The sequence below is a fragment of the Microcaecilia unicolor genome, chromosome 6 (assembly GCF_901765095.1).
Source record: "Microcaecilia unicolor chromosome 6, aMicUni1.1, whole genome shotgun sequence".
Classification (NCBI taxonomy): Eukaryota; Metazoa; Chordata; class Amphibia; order Gymnophiona; family Siphonopidae; genus Microcaecilia; species Microcaecilia unicolor.
The window spans coordinates 322,006,000-322,022,096 of NC_044036.1; the positions used below are offsets into that span (position 1 = coordinate 322,006,000).

General features: G+C 42.2%; 1 protein-coding gene across 1 annotated transcript in view; it reads right to left on the minus strand.

The window, feature by feature from the left end:
* CA10 (carbonic anhydrase 10) overlaps positions 1-16,097 on the minus strand; it is a 483,383-nt gene that overhangs the window by 78,277 nt on the left and 389,009 nt on the right. Inside the window, exon 4 of the mRNA XM_030206387.1 lies at positions 1,802-1,987. Within this exon, the coding sequence (XP_030062247.1) occupies positions 1,802-1,987 (186 nt within the window). The remainder of the gene's footprint in view (positions 1-1,801; positions 1,988-16,097) is intronic.

Below are 16,097 nucleotides of genomic sequence, written 5' to 3' on the forward strand. Positions count from 1 at the left end.
TGACCACTGGAGGGGATCAGGGATGACCTCTCCTTACTCCCTCAGTGGTCACTAACCCCCTTCCATCCTCCCAAAAATGTGATTTAAAACATTACTTTCCAGCCCTCTATGCTAGCTTCAAATGTTATACTCAGGTCCATTAGATCAGCATGCAGGTCCCTGAAGTCATAGGAGCCAACTTTTCAAAATTATTGTGGGTGCTAAGCCCAATTAAATAACCCCATCCCTTGATACATACAAGGAATTTTCTCAATATTGGAGGTGCTCAAACACCCACAGCACCCACACTACCCACAGAGCCGGCTCCTATGCCTGGAGTAGTCTAGTGGTGGATGACATTCACTGTAGACAGGTGGACTCAGGCCCATACCTCCCCCTACCCGTTACACTTGTGAAGGAAACCGTGAGCCCTCCAAAACTCACCAGAAACCCACTGTACCCACATATAGGTGCCTCCTTCACCCGTAAGGGGTAGTGAGGTTCTTTTTTGGGGGGGCTCAACAGACAAGATAAGGGAGCAATGGTGAGATGTGTACTTGGGACAATTTTATGAAGTCCACTGCAGTGCCCCCTAGGGTGTCCTATTGTTTTCCTAGGATGTCTGGGGGACCAGTCTACAAAAATGCTGGCTCCTCCTACATCCAACGATTTTGTGTGTTTTGCACTTCGACGTTTTGTTTTTGAAAATGGACCAAAAAAACAAAATGTCCAAACCACAAAACCTTGTTCAAGACAGTATTTAAAAAAAAAAAAGATAGACGTTTTTCTTTTTTGAAAATGACCTTCTTTCCTATTCAAATTTTGGGTATTTTTTGCAATACGTCCAAAGTCGGACTTAGACGTCATATCGAAAATGCCCCTCCAAGTCACCTCTTCCCTTGCTGTGGAAGTGAGGATGCCATTTATAGGTTTACTTTTTAAATTCCATCCTGATCACTGACACTCCCACATCTGTGTAGTGCTCTGCACTAAAGCATTTTTCAAAATGCATGAGAAAAAGCACCAAAGGATGTTATGAGAGCCAGCTGTCGTTTCTTGCTAGTTCGCACACAGCAAGGCAGGAGCCAAACATCTGTATTCAGCAGTCGTGAATATTTGACTCCTGTCCTGACGCAGGTATGGTGAAACATGCATGTTACCTCTGAGTCTCTGGACATGTCTAAGTGCTGGATTTATAAAATATTACGATTCGTATGGGATCTCACAGACCAATGAGGATTTGGGTATGGTATGTACTTTAGTACTTTGGAGTTGCATAAGAAGATGCCACTTCTGAAGGTCATATGAAGGATACCATAAGTTTTAGCAGTGTCATTGGCTGATTGTGAGATGAATTGTTTTGACACTATAAGTTTTTTAACTTTATAACGTGACTTATTTACTAGTAACACATTAACGTCTTTAGCGCACCCTAAAGCAGTAATGTTCATTACTACATCTAACCCTCAGATTTGTTGATAGGCACATGTCACAGGGTTATGTGGAGAAGATGAAAATAAGTTATCAGATGTATGCAGCAAATTATCTTAGCGTTTTATGAACCTCACTGATGCATTTTTGGCCTCCTTATTCATAATCTGTGGTAGGCAGCTCATTCCAATTCAAAGTATAAACTGATTAGCCAAGCGGGATGGTGCAATACACCAGATCATAAATCCTTCACTTTTGCTCTGTTACACCAACCTAAATGATCCATGTGCTGCGACCGAGGGGGCTGTCACTGTGACGCAGTGAGCAGTAACAACCACAGGTGATACTGGCGGATCGGAGCTCATTGTAAATTCCTAGCACTCAGACATACCTCCCCGGAGAAAGCTTGTCCGTTTAGGAGATGCTCTGATCCCTGGCTGTCTTCACTTCCGAAATGTAACCGGATCTCTTCCAGGCGGTGGCTATACGTCATGGGCCCTCCGGATATGTTGACTAAGTGCTCTTTATCTACTCGTACGGACACATGTCTCCCGGTGTTGTACATTGTTCCACCCACCTAGTAAAAGAAGGAGGAATACCAATATCATTATTTTCTATAATTACATCAAATGTTCTTGTATGTAAAAAGTAGACAGAGAAAATTATGTCATTTTCTTTAAAATGCATCTAAATGCTGCACATAGGGCACTCCCTTCTGGCCTCTAAAAGGGAACGAAACAGAAGAGACTGGAAAAAGAAGCAAACCCTTCTGGCAAAGGAAAACACTTGCATTCAGTTTTTCTCTTTTATAATAACGTTAAAATTTATTAGAGTAAATAAATGGTTACAATAAAAATTCTTTTATCCCAGTATTACAGAAAATTGAATTACTATTTATATCAGTCCAAATTTCAGTATAAAGAAAATAAAATCACTCTCTCTCTCTCTCTCTGTGTTTTTTCTTCAGAAGCTGTCAGACTACTGAAGCTTGTCCAATCACTTGATGACTTATATTTTCTCTTTTACTTATCTGGTATTCTTCAACTCTGACCTCTAAGGTCACCTTCACATAATTCTATTTCTTTGGTATTTTTCTCAAATGTTCACCATTTGCCCTTTGTAACCTCTTTACCTAGCACTCATTCTGGTCCTTCACTAAAAATGACTCTGTGTTAATTCAGAGTTTGTTTGAAACAAACAAACAGACACTTGTTAAAGTTTATGACCCATTACTAGGGCTAAGCAAGCCTGTCTATGATCTGTGAGAAAACCAAAACACAAGCTAGCTAATTGCCCTACTAGATAAAAAAAAAAGGAATGTTATACAAAGCTGACTGATCTGAAAAACCAAACAGCTCTATGCAATGCAAAATGCAGTCTACTCCTGGACTCATTCAGGGGTGCTTTTACTAAAGTACGCTAATGATTGGTGTGCGTTTAATGATAAGACGCCCATTATATTCCTATGCGCGTCTCATCATTTAGCATGCACTAAATCTGTTAGTGTACCTTAGTAAAAGGACTCCTTAATTGGGATCTGTCTTTTCTATAAGGAAGTATTGCAAACAAGCTGCTAATGTCTCACAGTTAAACTGCCAAAAGGAGAAAACTTATCACAAATCAATGGTAGGTGACCTGGCATTTTACTCCATCAAGGAGAAGTATTTTGAGCCTAATTTTCAGCCCACAGCGATCAGCATTTTGCTTGACCATGTCCAGGCTTCACCATTGAATTTCCACGTATACAGAGCTGGTGAAACCATAGCTGGTTAAGAGGCCCTTTTACAAAGGTGTGTAAGGGCTTACACGCATCCAGTGTGTACCAAATCGGCATTACCGCCCGGCTACTGTGCGCTCCGGGCGGTAATTCTGAATTTGGTGCACGCCGAAAACACATGTCAGATAATATTTATTTTCTACCGCTTGGTGCTTACCCGGTAGTGAACAGCAGTAGGTGTGCGCTGCCCGCCTACTGCCCCAGGTAGCACGTGAAACCTTACCGCTGTCAATGGGCGGCAGGAAGGTCTCAGGCCGAAAATGGATGTGCGCTGGTTTTTATTTTGCCACAAGTACATTTTCTGGCCCCTTAAAAAGGGCTCTTTCTCCAGGATGCGGTAAAAACTGGCCCGGCGCATGCCGAAAAGATGCGCTCACACTGCCGCAGGCCACTTTTTGCCACAGCTTAGTAAAAGGGCCCCTAGGTGCGATATTCAGAGCTGACTTTTATATGGTCCTATTTATGCAGTTACCTTAGCCGGTTATTGGCCAAGTGCTGACTCCGCCCCACAATGCCCCTAAAATAACTGGCTTCGCTTTGGGTGATAACCAGATACTTTCAGCGGCACTATCCAGTTAACTAGCCCCGAACGAGCAATTTAATTGGCCAGAATCATATCTGGCTGGTTAAATCACTTTGAATATCGACCCCTCTAATTTTATTCTCTTGGACTGTCCCCTATCCTGACACCACGCCATGAATGACGTCATTAAACCACGTCATCAGTTACTCAAGAGTTTGCTTCTTGCTTTAAGCAAGTTCGTCCAGCTGTAATAAAAGTTTGTAATTTATTAGTTAATTAGCAATGGAACCGAATTACTTTCAAAATTTGCTGTCTAGTCCACAAGATAATCTACGGTGAAGCCCCAGGATATATGATTGATTTAGCAGATCTTCCAGCTAGAAACAGAATCAGATCATCAAGCACTTATCTGAACCTTCACTATCCAAGCTGCATTGGACTCAGATACAAATCAACCTATGCATCCAATTTTTCTTATTTAAGTACGCCAATGTGGAATGCATTACCGAAGAGCGTGAAAACGATGCCCGGCCATCTAAACTTCAAGCGAACTTTAAAGACCTATCTGTTTTGCAAGGCCTACACCAGGGGCGTATCTGAGGTTCGGCGGTAGGGGGGGCAGGGGCTAGAGTGAGGGGGCACATTATAACCCCCCCTACCGCCGCCCCCCCCACCGCCATCAACCCTCCCCCCTCACCGCCGTCAACCCTCCCCCCTACCGCCGTTAACCCTCCCCCGCCTACCCTTTCCCCGCCTACCGCCGTCACCTACTCCCGAGGTCCGCTCCTGTCGGTTTTTTAAAATATTACTTCAGCTGGCGGGGGACCCCAACCCCCGCCAGCCCAGCCGAGGTCTTCTTTAACTTCTTCATCCTCGTGCTGTTAAAGCTGCATGATGCATCCTTCCAGTTGGACGGAGTTTGACGTCGCAGCACGTTGACGTCCTGCACGTACAATGTGCGGCGACGTCAAACTCCGTCCAACTGGAAGGATGCATCATGCGGCTTTAACAGCATGAGGATGAAGAAGTTAAAGAAGACCTCGGCTGGGCTGGCGGGGGTTGGGGTCCCCCGCCAGCTGAAGTAATATTTTAAAAAACTGGCAGGAGCGGACCTCGGGGGTAGGTGGTAGGCAGGGAAAGGGTTGGCGGTAGGTGGGGGAGGGTTAATGGCGGTAGGGGGGTCCAGGGTGAAATCTGCGGGGGCCCAGGCCCCACGCAGATACGCCCCTGGCCTACACTATTGATTCTACTTAAATGCCTCAACTCTTTAATGTATCTATACATACATTGCAATGGACATTTTATTTCTTATTTCCTTGTCCCTTATTGTACCCATCTGCCCCTACCTGATCCTTTTCTAATTGTATTTATTTACTACCTACCGTACTTGACGTTCACCATTACTGTATTTTGTAAGCCACATTGAGCCTGCTAATAAGTGGGAAAATGCAGGATACAAATGTTTCAAATAAATAAATAAATAAAACTGTGGGAAAATCTAGATCTAAAGGGATGCATCCACAAGTATCTGTTCTCTTCAGACTAATTTAGTGAACACACAATTAACACTGGGTATATCTGAATCGTTGGTGTGCAGGCCTTACGTGGATAATTACATGCTCTATAAAGATATAACGAGATGGCGGTTAATATAGCTGATGTATTGGTTGGTAATCTTTAAATGTTACACTGTTTGAAATGTATTCTAGTAAATACCCATCCACAGGCATCATTAATATTTGTTACTCAAGAAAAGGAGAATATTACCCCTGAGAAATACCTTATTTCTGGTTCTCTGTTTTAATCATGATTTTAGGTTTGCATAACTAAGTGCCTATGAAGGCAGAGGTAGAATTTTTGTAAACACTATTTCATCATTACCATCGCTTCTGTGCTAATTGGGGAATATTTCAGAATCCTTGACAGATGAACTCTAACTCTTTTTATAACATTTGTATTTTGCCTGGCTACTTCCTGCTTTTTAGGCAGGCAAGATCTTGTCGTACTTCATTTCTCTACAGCGTGCCCAAGAAATACCAGATTTGTGTGCAGCGGAATGAAACTAGAATAGTTTCCTGTCCCGACAAACTAAATCCAATTAACAATCCCACTTCCAGCTCCATTGGAGGTTAGGGGGTGGGGGTGTTTAGACTTAGCTCATGCCTTTTTAGTACTAGTGTGAGAGAAATTACATTTGGGTCACTAGGGGGTCCTTTTACTAAGATGCGCTGAAAAATGACCTGCGGTAGTGTAGGCACAGGAGAATCATTTTTCAGCGCACCCGTAAAAAAAGGCCTTTTTAAACTTTTTGCTGAAAATGGACGTGCGGCAAAATGAAAATTGTCGCAAGTCCATTTAGGGTCTGAGACCTTACCGCCAGCTGTTCACCTAACGGTAAAGTTTCATATGGTAACCGGGCAGTAACGACCCACATGTGCCAAATGCCATTTGGCGTGCGTCCAATACGCGGGGCAGAAAATAAAAATGATTTGTCGGCCATGCGTATTGGATGCGCGGCAAAAATGAAATTACCGCAAGAGCCACGCAGTAACTCCATTTTGGCGCGCATTGGGCACGCGTAGACGCTTATGTGGCTTCATAAAAGGGCGCCACGGTATTTCCTTGTCCACAGAGGACTTTAAGGGGTTAATACTGAGCAGGAGAGGCTCCTTTCTGGATTTTTAGTGGGCCTTATCCAGAGAGTGCTGCTGAATATGTTAGTGCCAGGGTGGTCTGGAGGCAGAATCAGGACGGACCGGAAAATGATCTGAGCATCAGAGATATTCAAGGCTGAATAAAAGGCTGCCTTAACTATGGGGTCCTTTTACTAAGCCGTGGTAAAAGGGGGCCTGCGCTAGCATCAGTGCAAGGTTTTGACGCACGCTATGGCCCCCTTTTACTGCAGCGGGTAAAAGGCTCTCTTATCGTTTATTTATTTACTATACCGTTACTTATTGCTTTGGCAAGACAGAATGGTTTACATGTTAAAAGAAACATTAAAAACACACAAAAATAACATCTAGGAAATCCAGTAATTGATAGGAAAGCACAGCAAACCAACCATACAAAAGATAATAACAAATAATAATAACAGTTACACCAAACCTAAAAATGTATAATAATTCAAACTGTAAATTAGCATCTCGTTAATTTTATCTTTATCCTGCATTATTATCAAGTGTAGATCCAAGATGGCCGCAAGCTGATAGGTCGCAGCGACTCAAGCTCCTAAACATGCCGAAACGGAGAGGACGAATAGCGGGCAGGGCTTCCCCGCTAACACCCTCCTTACCTGGTCCGTTGGACCGATACTTGAGATCGCAAGGAGCCCATCGTGTAGGAGGTTTGATACCAGATGTATGCGCCGGCGAAACGGAGAATTTGGTGCTCTCTGGACTTGAAGTGACTCTAAGCCCCGCTGAACGCACTCCTCCTCCCCAGCCGATTGGCGCCAGTTCCTTCCTCCTGGATTCGACAGGGTCTACTCCCACAGAGGTTAGGGGCCCAGAAGAACGCCGAATCGAAGCCTCCCTTACTACGGAGGTAGGATTGGAGATCAGTTTGCCTGTGGAAACGCTGCAAACCGAGGGGAGAGAAGCGGAGGGACAAAGCGAAGACACAAACCAGCCTGTAAGGTTTGAATTACCTAAAGAATTTATGATTAAATCTAAAGATGTGACACTTGAAGCTTTGTGGGATTTGGTTTCCAATCTGGGACAAGTTTTCCTTAAGCAGGTTAATGATCTTCACCCTAAAGTAAAATCTTTGGAAAGTAACTTAGGTATACAAGAGCAACAGATTAAAGATTTAAATGGGAAAATTACCAACTTGGATCAGAGACTTGTGAAACTTGAAACTTTGCAACCTATTATGGTGAAAGACTTGACAAGCCTTAGAGACAAAATGGAAACTTTTGATAATTATACCAAAAATCATAATCTTAGATTTATTAATTTTCCTCGACTTCAAAATGTAACTCCTATAGATATGCTGAAACGCTATATGCGTGAAAATTTATCAATTCCTGAACAGAATCTGCCACCAATGTCTATGGTGTATTATATTCCTGGGAAAGGAACCTCTTTACCCGAAGCTCCGATTGATGTCTCTCTTTTACTTGAGACTTCTGATACCGAATTGGCAACTGCGGCTAATTAGTGGCCATGGTGGCATTATTACCAGATAAGAACTGGATCTTTCGTTTGTTTTTCCGTAATAAAGATAAACCCTTTTTGGGTTTAAAAGTTTTACTTTTTCCTGATGTCTCTAAAGAGACTCGACGACGAAGGAAACAATTCTTGCTCCTTAGGCCTGAGATTTTGCACTTGGGGGGTACCTTCTTTTTAAGATACCCCTGCAAGTGCATAGTAAGGCTTAAGGAGAAAAAATATGTATTTACAGAGCCGTCTCATGTGTCCTCGCTTATAACCTCAGTGAAAATGGAAAAGCGTTAAATATAATTGTGCTCTACTTAACAGCTTTTGTATAATTCTATTGATAATTTCCTATTTGTCTCCGTTATTTTCCTGAAATCTTGGATCATAATTATGGACTTGAGTATAATTTTTCCTTGGTGAAGCTTAACCTTCACTTTTTTTTTTTTTTATTTCCTGTTTTATTATTATTTTACAATTTTGTAAATTACTAGATACTTTACCTGAACAAGAAGATTGTCTTGTAATATAATGGAAAATCTTAATAAATATAAAAAAAAAAAAAAATATTATCAAGTGTATTTTGAAAAAGATATGTTTTTAGGGTTTTACGAAAACGGGTATATGTGTCCTCTAATCTTAATAATTTTGGGAGACCGTTCCAAAGTGAGGGCGATAGAAAAAAGAAGGCTGACTTTCGTGTAGATTCCCATCTAGTCCTCATTGGTGATGGAATTACTAACCTGTTATCTGTAAGCGATCTAAGAGTGCGTATGGTATAGTAAGATTAGCGATATGGGAGAAAATGGGATGTTTGACCATGGAAAACCAAAGGCTGGAGGGATGGATTCTGAAAACAGTTGTTTATTGATGAAAAAAGACTCGACACAAATGTTGTGTTTCGGCCGTTAGGCCTGCATCAGGAGTCTCAGTCGACGTGTACAATCACGTGGTGTTGTAAACGATGAGATTGGTCTTTAAAAAGACCTTTTCTGAAGAGACTTGCTCGTAGACAATTGAAATGTCAGCGTCTCTTCAGAAAAGGTCTTTTTAAAGACCAACCTCATCGTTTACAACACCACGTGATTGTACACGTCGACTGAGCCTCCTGATGTAGGACTAACGGCCGAAACACAACGTTTGTGTCGAGTATTTTCATCAATAAACAACTGTTTTCAGAATCCATCCCTCCAGTCTTTGGTTTTCCGTGGTCAAACATCCCACTTTCTCCCATATCTGTATTCTCTCGTGGGGCGTTCGAGTTCTCCGCTTTTTGCGGATTATCTGGATAGTAAGATTAACTAAATACGATGGAATTGATAAATGTAATGCTTTATATGTCAGGATGTAGATCTTAAATTTTATTCTGGCTTCAATCGGAAGCCAGTGAAGTTGGTGTAAAAATGGTGTAATTCTGTCATATTTCGATGCTCGACAAATAACACGGGCTGCAGTATTTTGTATCAATTGTAAACGTCTTAGATTTACCTTTCTGGTGCCTTTGTTTCCTTGTCAAGAAATGGCAGTGTGGTAATTGAACCCCTTCCCGAGTGGCCATTTCGGTGGGGGGGGGGGGGGGGGGGGATGAACTTACCTCCACCCACTGAGGTGGCGGTAAGAGCTCCTGTGCCAACCCAGTGGTAACCGAGCAGCGATTACCGCTGGATAAGCACCAGCGCTACAAAAAATAGAAAATATTTTTGTAGCGCTAGAAGTGGCGCACGCTGGGAATGGGAACTACCACTGGGCTCCTGCAGTAGCCCGGCGGTAGTTCCGGACTGGCGCACAGCAAGCCCATTACAATGCGCCAACCCTTTAGTAAAAGGGCCCCTATGTCTGGTTAGTTTTCTAGGTATGGCACTGAATATCACTGGTACCCGGACAACTATCAAGAGCTAATTAGATTGTAAGCTCTTTGAGCAGGGACTGTCTTTCTTCTATGTTTGTGCAGCGCTGCGTATGCTTTGTAGCGCTATAGAAATGCTAAATAGTAGTAGTAGTAGTAGCCAGTGAAGAAGACGTTCAGTTCCTGTATCTGGGTTAGGCCTGGCACTGACTATCTGGCCCTAATTCTGCCTGTAGCAGTCAGCGGTTTGCCGACTGCTTCAAGCAGGAGAGGTAAGTTATACCTGATGCAATGGAGGGTTAAGGGACTTGCCCAAAGTCACAAGAAGCATCAGTGGGTTTTGAACCCTGGCTTTTCCAATTAGCCTGTAGCTCTAACCATTAGGCTACCACTCCAACATGACCTCCATTTAGAGCTATCTGGGATTCTTTCCAAGTTTTATAACTACTACTACTACTACTTATCATTTCTAAAGCGCTACTAGACATACGCAGCACTGTACACTTGAACATGAAGAGACAGTCCCTGCTCGACAGAGCTTACAATCTAATTAGGACAGACAAACAGGACAAACAAGAGATAAGGGAATATTAAAGTGAGGATGATAAAATAAGGGTTCTGAACAAGTGAATAAGGGTTAGGAGTTAAAAGCAGCATCAAAAAGGAGGGCTTTTAGCTTAGATATGAAGACAGCCAGAGATGGAGCTTGACGTACCGGCTCAGGAAGTCTATTCCAGGCATATGGTGCAGCAAGATAAAAGGAATGGAGTCTGGAGTTAGCAGTGGAGGAGAAGGGTGCAGATAAGAGAGATTCACCCAGTGAATGGAGTTCCCGGGGAGGAATCCAGCCACTGGATTGACGATCCTCGACAAGAAAAGCCCTCTGGCACCCCCAAAATGTGAGGTCTGACAGCACGCCTGCTCAGGCCAGACCACCCAGTGCTTCTCTCAGCAGCATCGCCAGTTCCCTCCTATCTAGACATTTGAGAGACTTTTGTTTCCCTAGTTTGCATAAGGAAGTGCAGAAACAATATGCACACTTCCACTTTAATTTGAAACGAGAGCCTTGACAACATTACATATTACATTTTGCACCATTATAATTGACGTCGCTACAGTATCACTTTATCTCAGATGCTAATTACAATGTCTATACAACCTATTTAGTTACTCGCTGCGAGAAGTATCATTATTAAGATGGCGGAATAACACTGACGTTAATAATAGAGAAAACATTTGGGATTTATTTCTCATGGTTGTTCACTAAGGAAACCAGTTTCATCTGTCTCTCAACTGCTTGCAACAGTAATAAGAATTACAGCTTGGATATAATTATGCCTTCTCCTAGTATACAGTGCATTTCCCAGAAATTATTGTCATTGCCTCCAACCACACAAAGTGCCGACTGCTAAAATCATTCAGGTTTACATGGGCAGTCCATAAGCACGCTAAGGGCAAGCTCAGGACACCCAGAATGGCTCCATTAATTTATAGGACCGTGTTTCATTTTGATGGCTGGTGCTATCTGTGACATAAATCATGACATAAGAGGAAACATAAAGGCCATGACTGAAAGTGTATCTTGGGTTCTCTTAGCAGAGGTTAAAGATTAAATAGTTGGCAAACATCACAGAAGCCCTGGATGTTACAGTTGGAATGGTTCATAGTCGTCCAATACCGGATGTCACCAGTAGAGGCAGAGCATGTGATGGAACTTAATTGGGAAGCCAAATGCAGAGTGGAAGAAAATCCAATCCAAGAAACCAGTCAGAATTCACGAAATGAGAACTCCAAATAGACTTTATTAGGACCCCTGATGAAGGCTTTATAGCCGAAACACGGACCGTGTAGGGTCCTAATAAAGTCTATTTGGAGTTCTCATTCTGTGAGTTCTGACTGGTTTCTTGGATTGGATTTTCTTCCACTCTGCATTTGTTTTCCTTGTTGGATTTGTGGAAGGAGCGAACCTCTTCTTTTTTTCTTCACGGAACTTTATTGACCACAATAGTAGTCCTGCATGTTCATGGTTCCTTCCTACTGCATTACTGAAGACCCTATTTAGACTTCAGTTTTACCCTCATTTTACCACCAGTAAAGATTGCCTATTCTTATCCCATGCCTTCTTGAATTCCGTTACTACTGGGAGGCTTCCATTAATCCACTATTCTTGATTTGAAAAAAATGCTGCCTTATGTTATTCCTGAGTCTATCCCCTCAGCGGCATCACATCATCATACCCCATTCTCAGACATATACATTAATGAATAATTCACATTATTTATATCTTTAGATGGTATCCGGCGAGTTCCCACCCGGACAGTTACCACCCACCAATTCCACCCAGACAATTCCCACCTAGGGCAATTCCCCTCTGGACAATTCCCACTTAAGGGGGACAATTGCCACCCAGGACTTTTCCCACCCAGTCATTTTCCACCCTCGCTATCCTTTTTTTTTTTTTTAAACTGGAGCTTCTTCTTTTTGTTTTATTTATTTATTTATTTTGTTACATTTGTACCCCGCGCTTTCCCACTCATGGCAGGCTCAATGCGGCTTACATGGGGCAATGGAGGGTTAAGTGACTTGCCCAGAGTCACAAGGAGCTGCCTGTGCTGGGAACTGAACTCAGTTCTTCAGTTCCCCAGGACCAAAGTCCACCACCCTAACCACTAGGCCACTCCTCCACTTCATTTTTGTAGCCGGTCTTTTGTGAATTCCCATAATTCTTGGCGGTGCATCGCGTTGCATTTGGTGATGCGAAGTGTTTCCAAATAGCAGAGGTTCAGCCGTCACACCTGCGTCATCTCTGCACACAGCATACGGATATGCACAGAGGAAGTATAACAGCAGAATAACTTTTCATAGGTAGAGTAGTAATTGGTTATAATTTGTAACCAGTGTGTCATTTTGAGGGGATGATTATAGGGACACACTAGCACATATTGTGCTCAACATTCAGAGTTTGTATCTATTTATTTATTTATTTATGAATTAGGTTGAAACCTTGGAGAATTTAAAATCTTTTTTTTCCTGTGCCTAAAGGTTGCCTGCTTGGGTGTTGTTTGGAGGGGGGCTGTGGGTGGGGGGGGGGGGGGAAAGCATATAAAATCATGTTTTTCCTGTGCCTAGGGCGTGCCTGGATGGATGTAGTTTGGGTGTGTATGCATTCCCCCCCCAAATGAGCTGCATGTCTGGAAGGGGAAAGGGATGTGTAAATGTTTGGAGGGGGTTGGGGGGCATTCCCCTTCAAAAAATATGTAAAGGGAAATTGTCCTAGTGTGTTTTGCATTTTTTTTGGTAATGGGTGGGAATTAAATACATAAATATTGCCATACTGGGACAGACCAAAGGTCCATCAAGCCCAGCATCTTGTCTCCAACAGTGGCCACAAATACTTAGCAAGATCCCCAAAAAGAACAATACATTTTATGCTGCTTATCCCAGAAATAAGCAGTGGATTTTCTCCAAGTCCATTTTAATAATGGTCTATGGACTTTTCCTTTAGGAAGTCGTCCATATCTTTTTTTTAGGTTTCTGTCCTCCCTAATATGCTGGGATTTGGTTCAGTGGGAATTGTCTAGATGGGAACTGGTGGGTGGGAATTGTCCTGGTGGGAACTGACCTAGAATCCTTTACATAGTAAAATGACAGCAGATAAAGACGTGTATGGTCTATCCAGTCTGCCCAACAAGATAAACTCATTTTACATGGTATGTGATACTTTATATGTATACCCGAGTTTGATTTGTCCCTGCCTTTCTCAGGGCACAGACCGTAGAAGTCTGCCCAGTACTGTTCTTGTACTAAGTTCTGAAGCTAACATCGAAGCACCTTAAAATTTACACTCCAGCCCATCCCTATCTATTCAGTCACGATCAGGGCATAGACCTTAGAAGTCTACCCAGCTCCCGTTTTGTTTCCATTTACCGGAGTTGCCACCCAATCTCCACTAAGATTCCACGGAACCATTCCTTCTAAACAGGATTCCTTTGTGTTTATCCCACGCATGTTTGAATTCCGTTACCATTTTCATCTCCACCACCTCCCGCGGGAGGGCATTCCACATATCCACCTCCCTCTCCATGAAAAAATACTTCCTAATGCCCTTAACCTTTAGCTAACCTGCTTTACCTCCCCCACGGGAGCTTCAGCCAGCTCAAACTTGAGAGTAGAGACCACTTGATCAATAAGCTCCAAGAGCTCCTCCCTATGAAAGATAGATGTATTTGAATGCTTCAATCCCATCTCCCATTCCCTTTCTTCTTACAGGATAGGCATCCTTAAGTCTTCCTCTCATAGAACCTTGCCACATTCATCCTGTCTTCCTGCTTGTAGCCTTTTCCATAATCCTGAAATACTATTACAGAGCTGTTATGGAGGTACCCATGCTCTGCTCTGTATCAGATATAATAGAGGCTAATTCGTCTCTAGCCCTGAGCTTCAGCTTTGGTATTTTCCTAATATGGTGTCCTATTTCATTAATATTCACAGAGTCAATGTTCTGCTCCACTAGAATGCCACCATACTATTTTAATCTCATACCAAAGTTAAATGTGATTCCTCCGTTATACACATCTGCTGATAAAATACGTTCTTTCATAAGCAGGCTTAGAATATTCAGGTAAATGACGCTTCATTCTGCAAGAAATGGTAATTAGGACCGTGTTTATTTTTAGTCCTGTATGACTGGCATACTCAAAGTCATTCATAAAGACATTTTCATAGAATTAATTTCTTACTTTCTGTTATACCAAAAATGCATTATGCAGAGGTATTTATGCGATGCTACTTTAGTGTGTTATTCAAGTGGAAGGTTCGAATATGGAGAAACTGATAGAGCAAATAAAAAAGAAAAGAAAAGAAAAGAAAAGAAACTTTTTAGGTTAACTTTGAGAAAAAGAAAAATGGAATGAAATTCAAAATCTGGCATAGCTCCGCAGCGACTGGTAAGGGGAAAGAGAATGCCAATGAGGAAGAGATGGCCTAAGCTAGAGTTTGTGAAATAAATTGTATATGTTCATGCTGGCACCTGAGATTTTGTCTTTTCATTGTTCTGAATGCTTTTACGAGCAAAGTTTTGTATCAAAATGTATTGAACTTGGCAATCTTAACAAACAGAAAGCCACCTCACCATCAAGGTTATTTTTAAATAATTTATAAATCACAAGAAAGCTTTTTGTAATGGTGACAACTTTCTGTAAAGGCAGAGGAATGCTCTTACAACCCCAACCTTCTCTGGACAGGCTAGATGGGTCATTTCAGTCTCTAGATGTCCTTATATACAATGAGGTCGATGCTCAAAATAATTTAACTAGGCAGGAGAGGCTTCTGCTTAGTTAAATCGCATTGGCCAGCCCAGCAACCGAGATCCAGCATCAGGTAACCAGACAGCACCACTGAACAACTATGGAACGCATTGCCAAAAGCAGTAAAAACTACGCTCGACCACCTAAATTTTCGGAAAGCACTAAAGACAGACCTGTTCAGAAGAGCATACCCCACTGACCCAACATAAAAATACGGTCACTTGCGACACAACATAACCAAAGACTGCAATGGCCATTACCTGACTCTTCTTCCCCCTTTCCTTCTCTAAGTTCCCCCCAACTGTTTCCTACCATACGTATACCTCATTATACCACAATATCGCTTCGTATTCATTCATATTATGTATTTGTTCAAACCGTAATCGGCTAACACCGTTAACGGTTATATGTAAGCCACATTGAGCCTGCAAAAGGTGGGAAAATGTGGGATACAAATGTAACAAATAATAATAACAATAATCTCTGAGCTCCATGGCATTCTCCAGTTAGCACTGGGGAGATCTGGAGGTGGGGTTGGTGCAGAGCTTGGAGTTATCCAGGCATTTAGGACCACGTAAAAAGCAGTTCTACTTCTAACTATGCTCAGTACCAATATTCAGTGCCATACTGGAGGGCTAGGGGAGATATGATACAGATGTTGAAAGGTATTAATATACAAACAGATAAGAGTTGCTATACTGGGTCAGATCAAGAATCCATCTAACCCAGTATTCTGTTTCCAACAGTGGCCTGTCCAGATCCCAAGTATCTTGTAGAGTCACAAAAAGTAGCAAGAGTCCACGCTATTTAACCTCAGGGATAAGCAGTAGGTTTCAAAACAAAAAAATGAAACCAAGATCACGCTATCATCAATACATCAAAAAAAATCACTGTGAACAAACCAAAAAAAATTTTTTTAACACAAAATTAAACAACAAAAGTGAAAACAGTAGGAGGAAAAGTCTCAGACCCCAGGTTGGAGCTTTCTTTGTACATTGTTCTCACAACCCTTAACGGGGGATCCTCATAGGCATAAAAACCTCCACTGAGAAAACCTTGTTGATTTTTTAATACAAAAAAC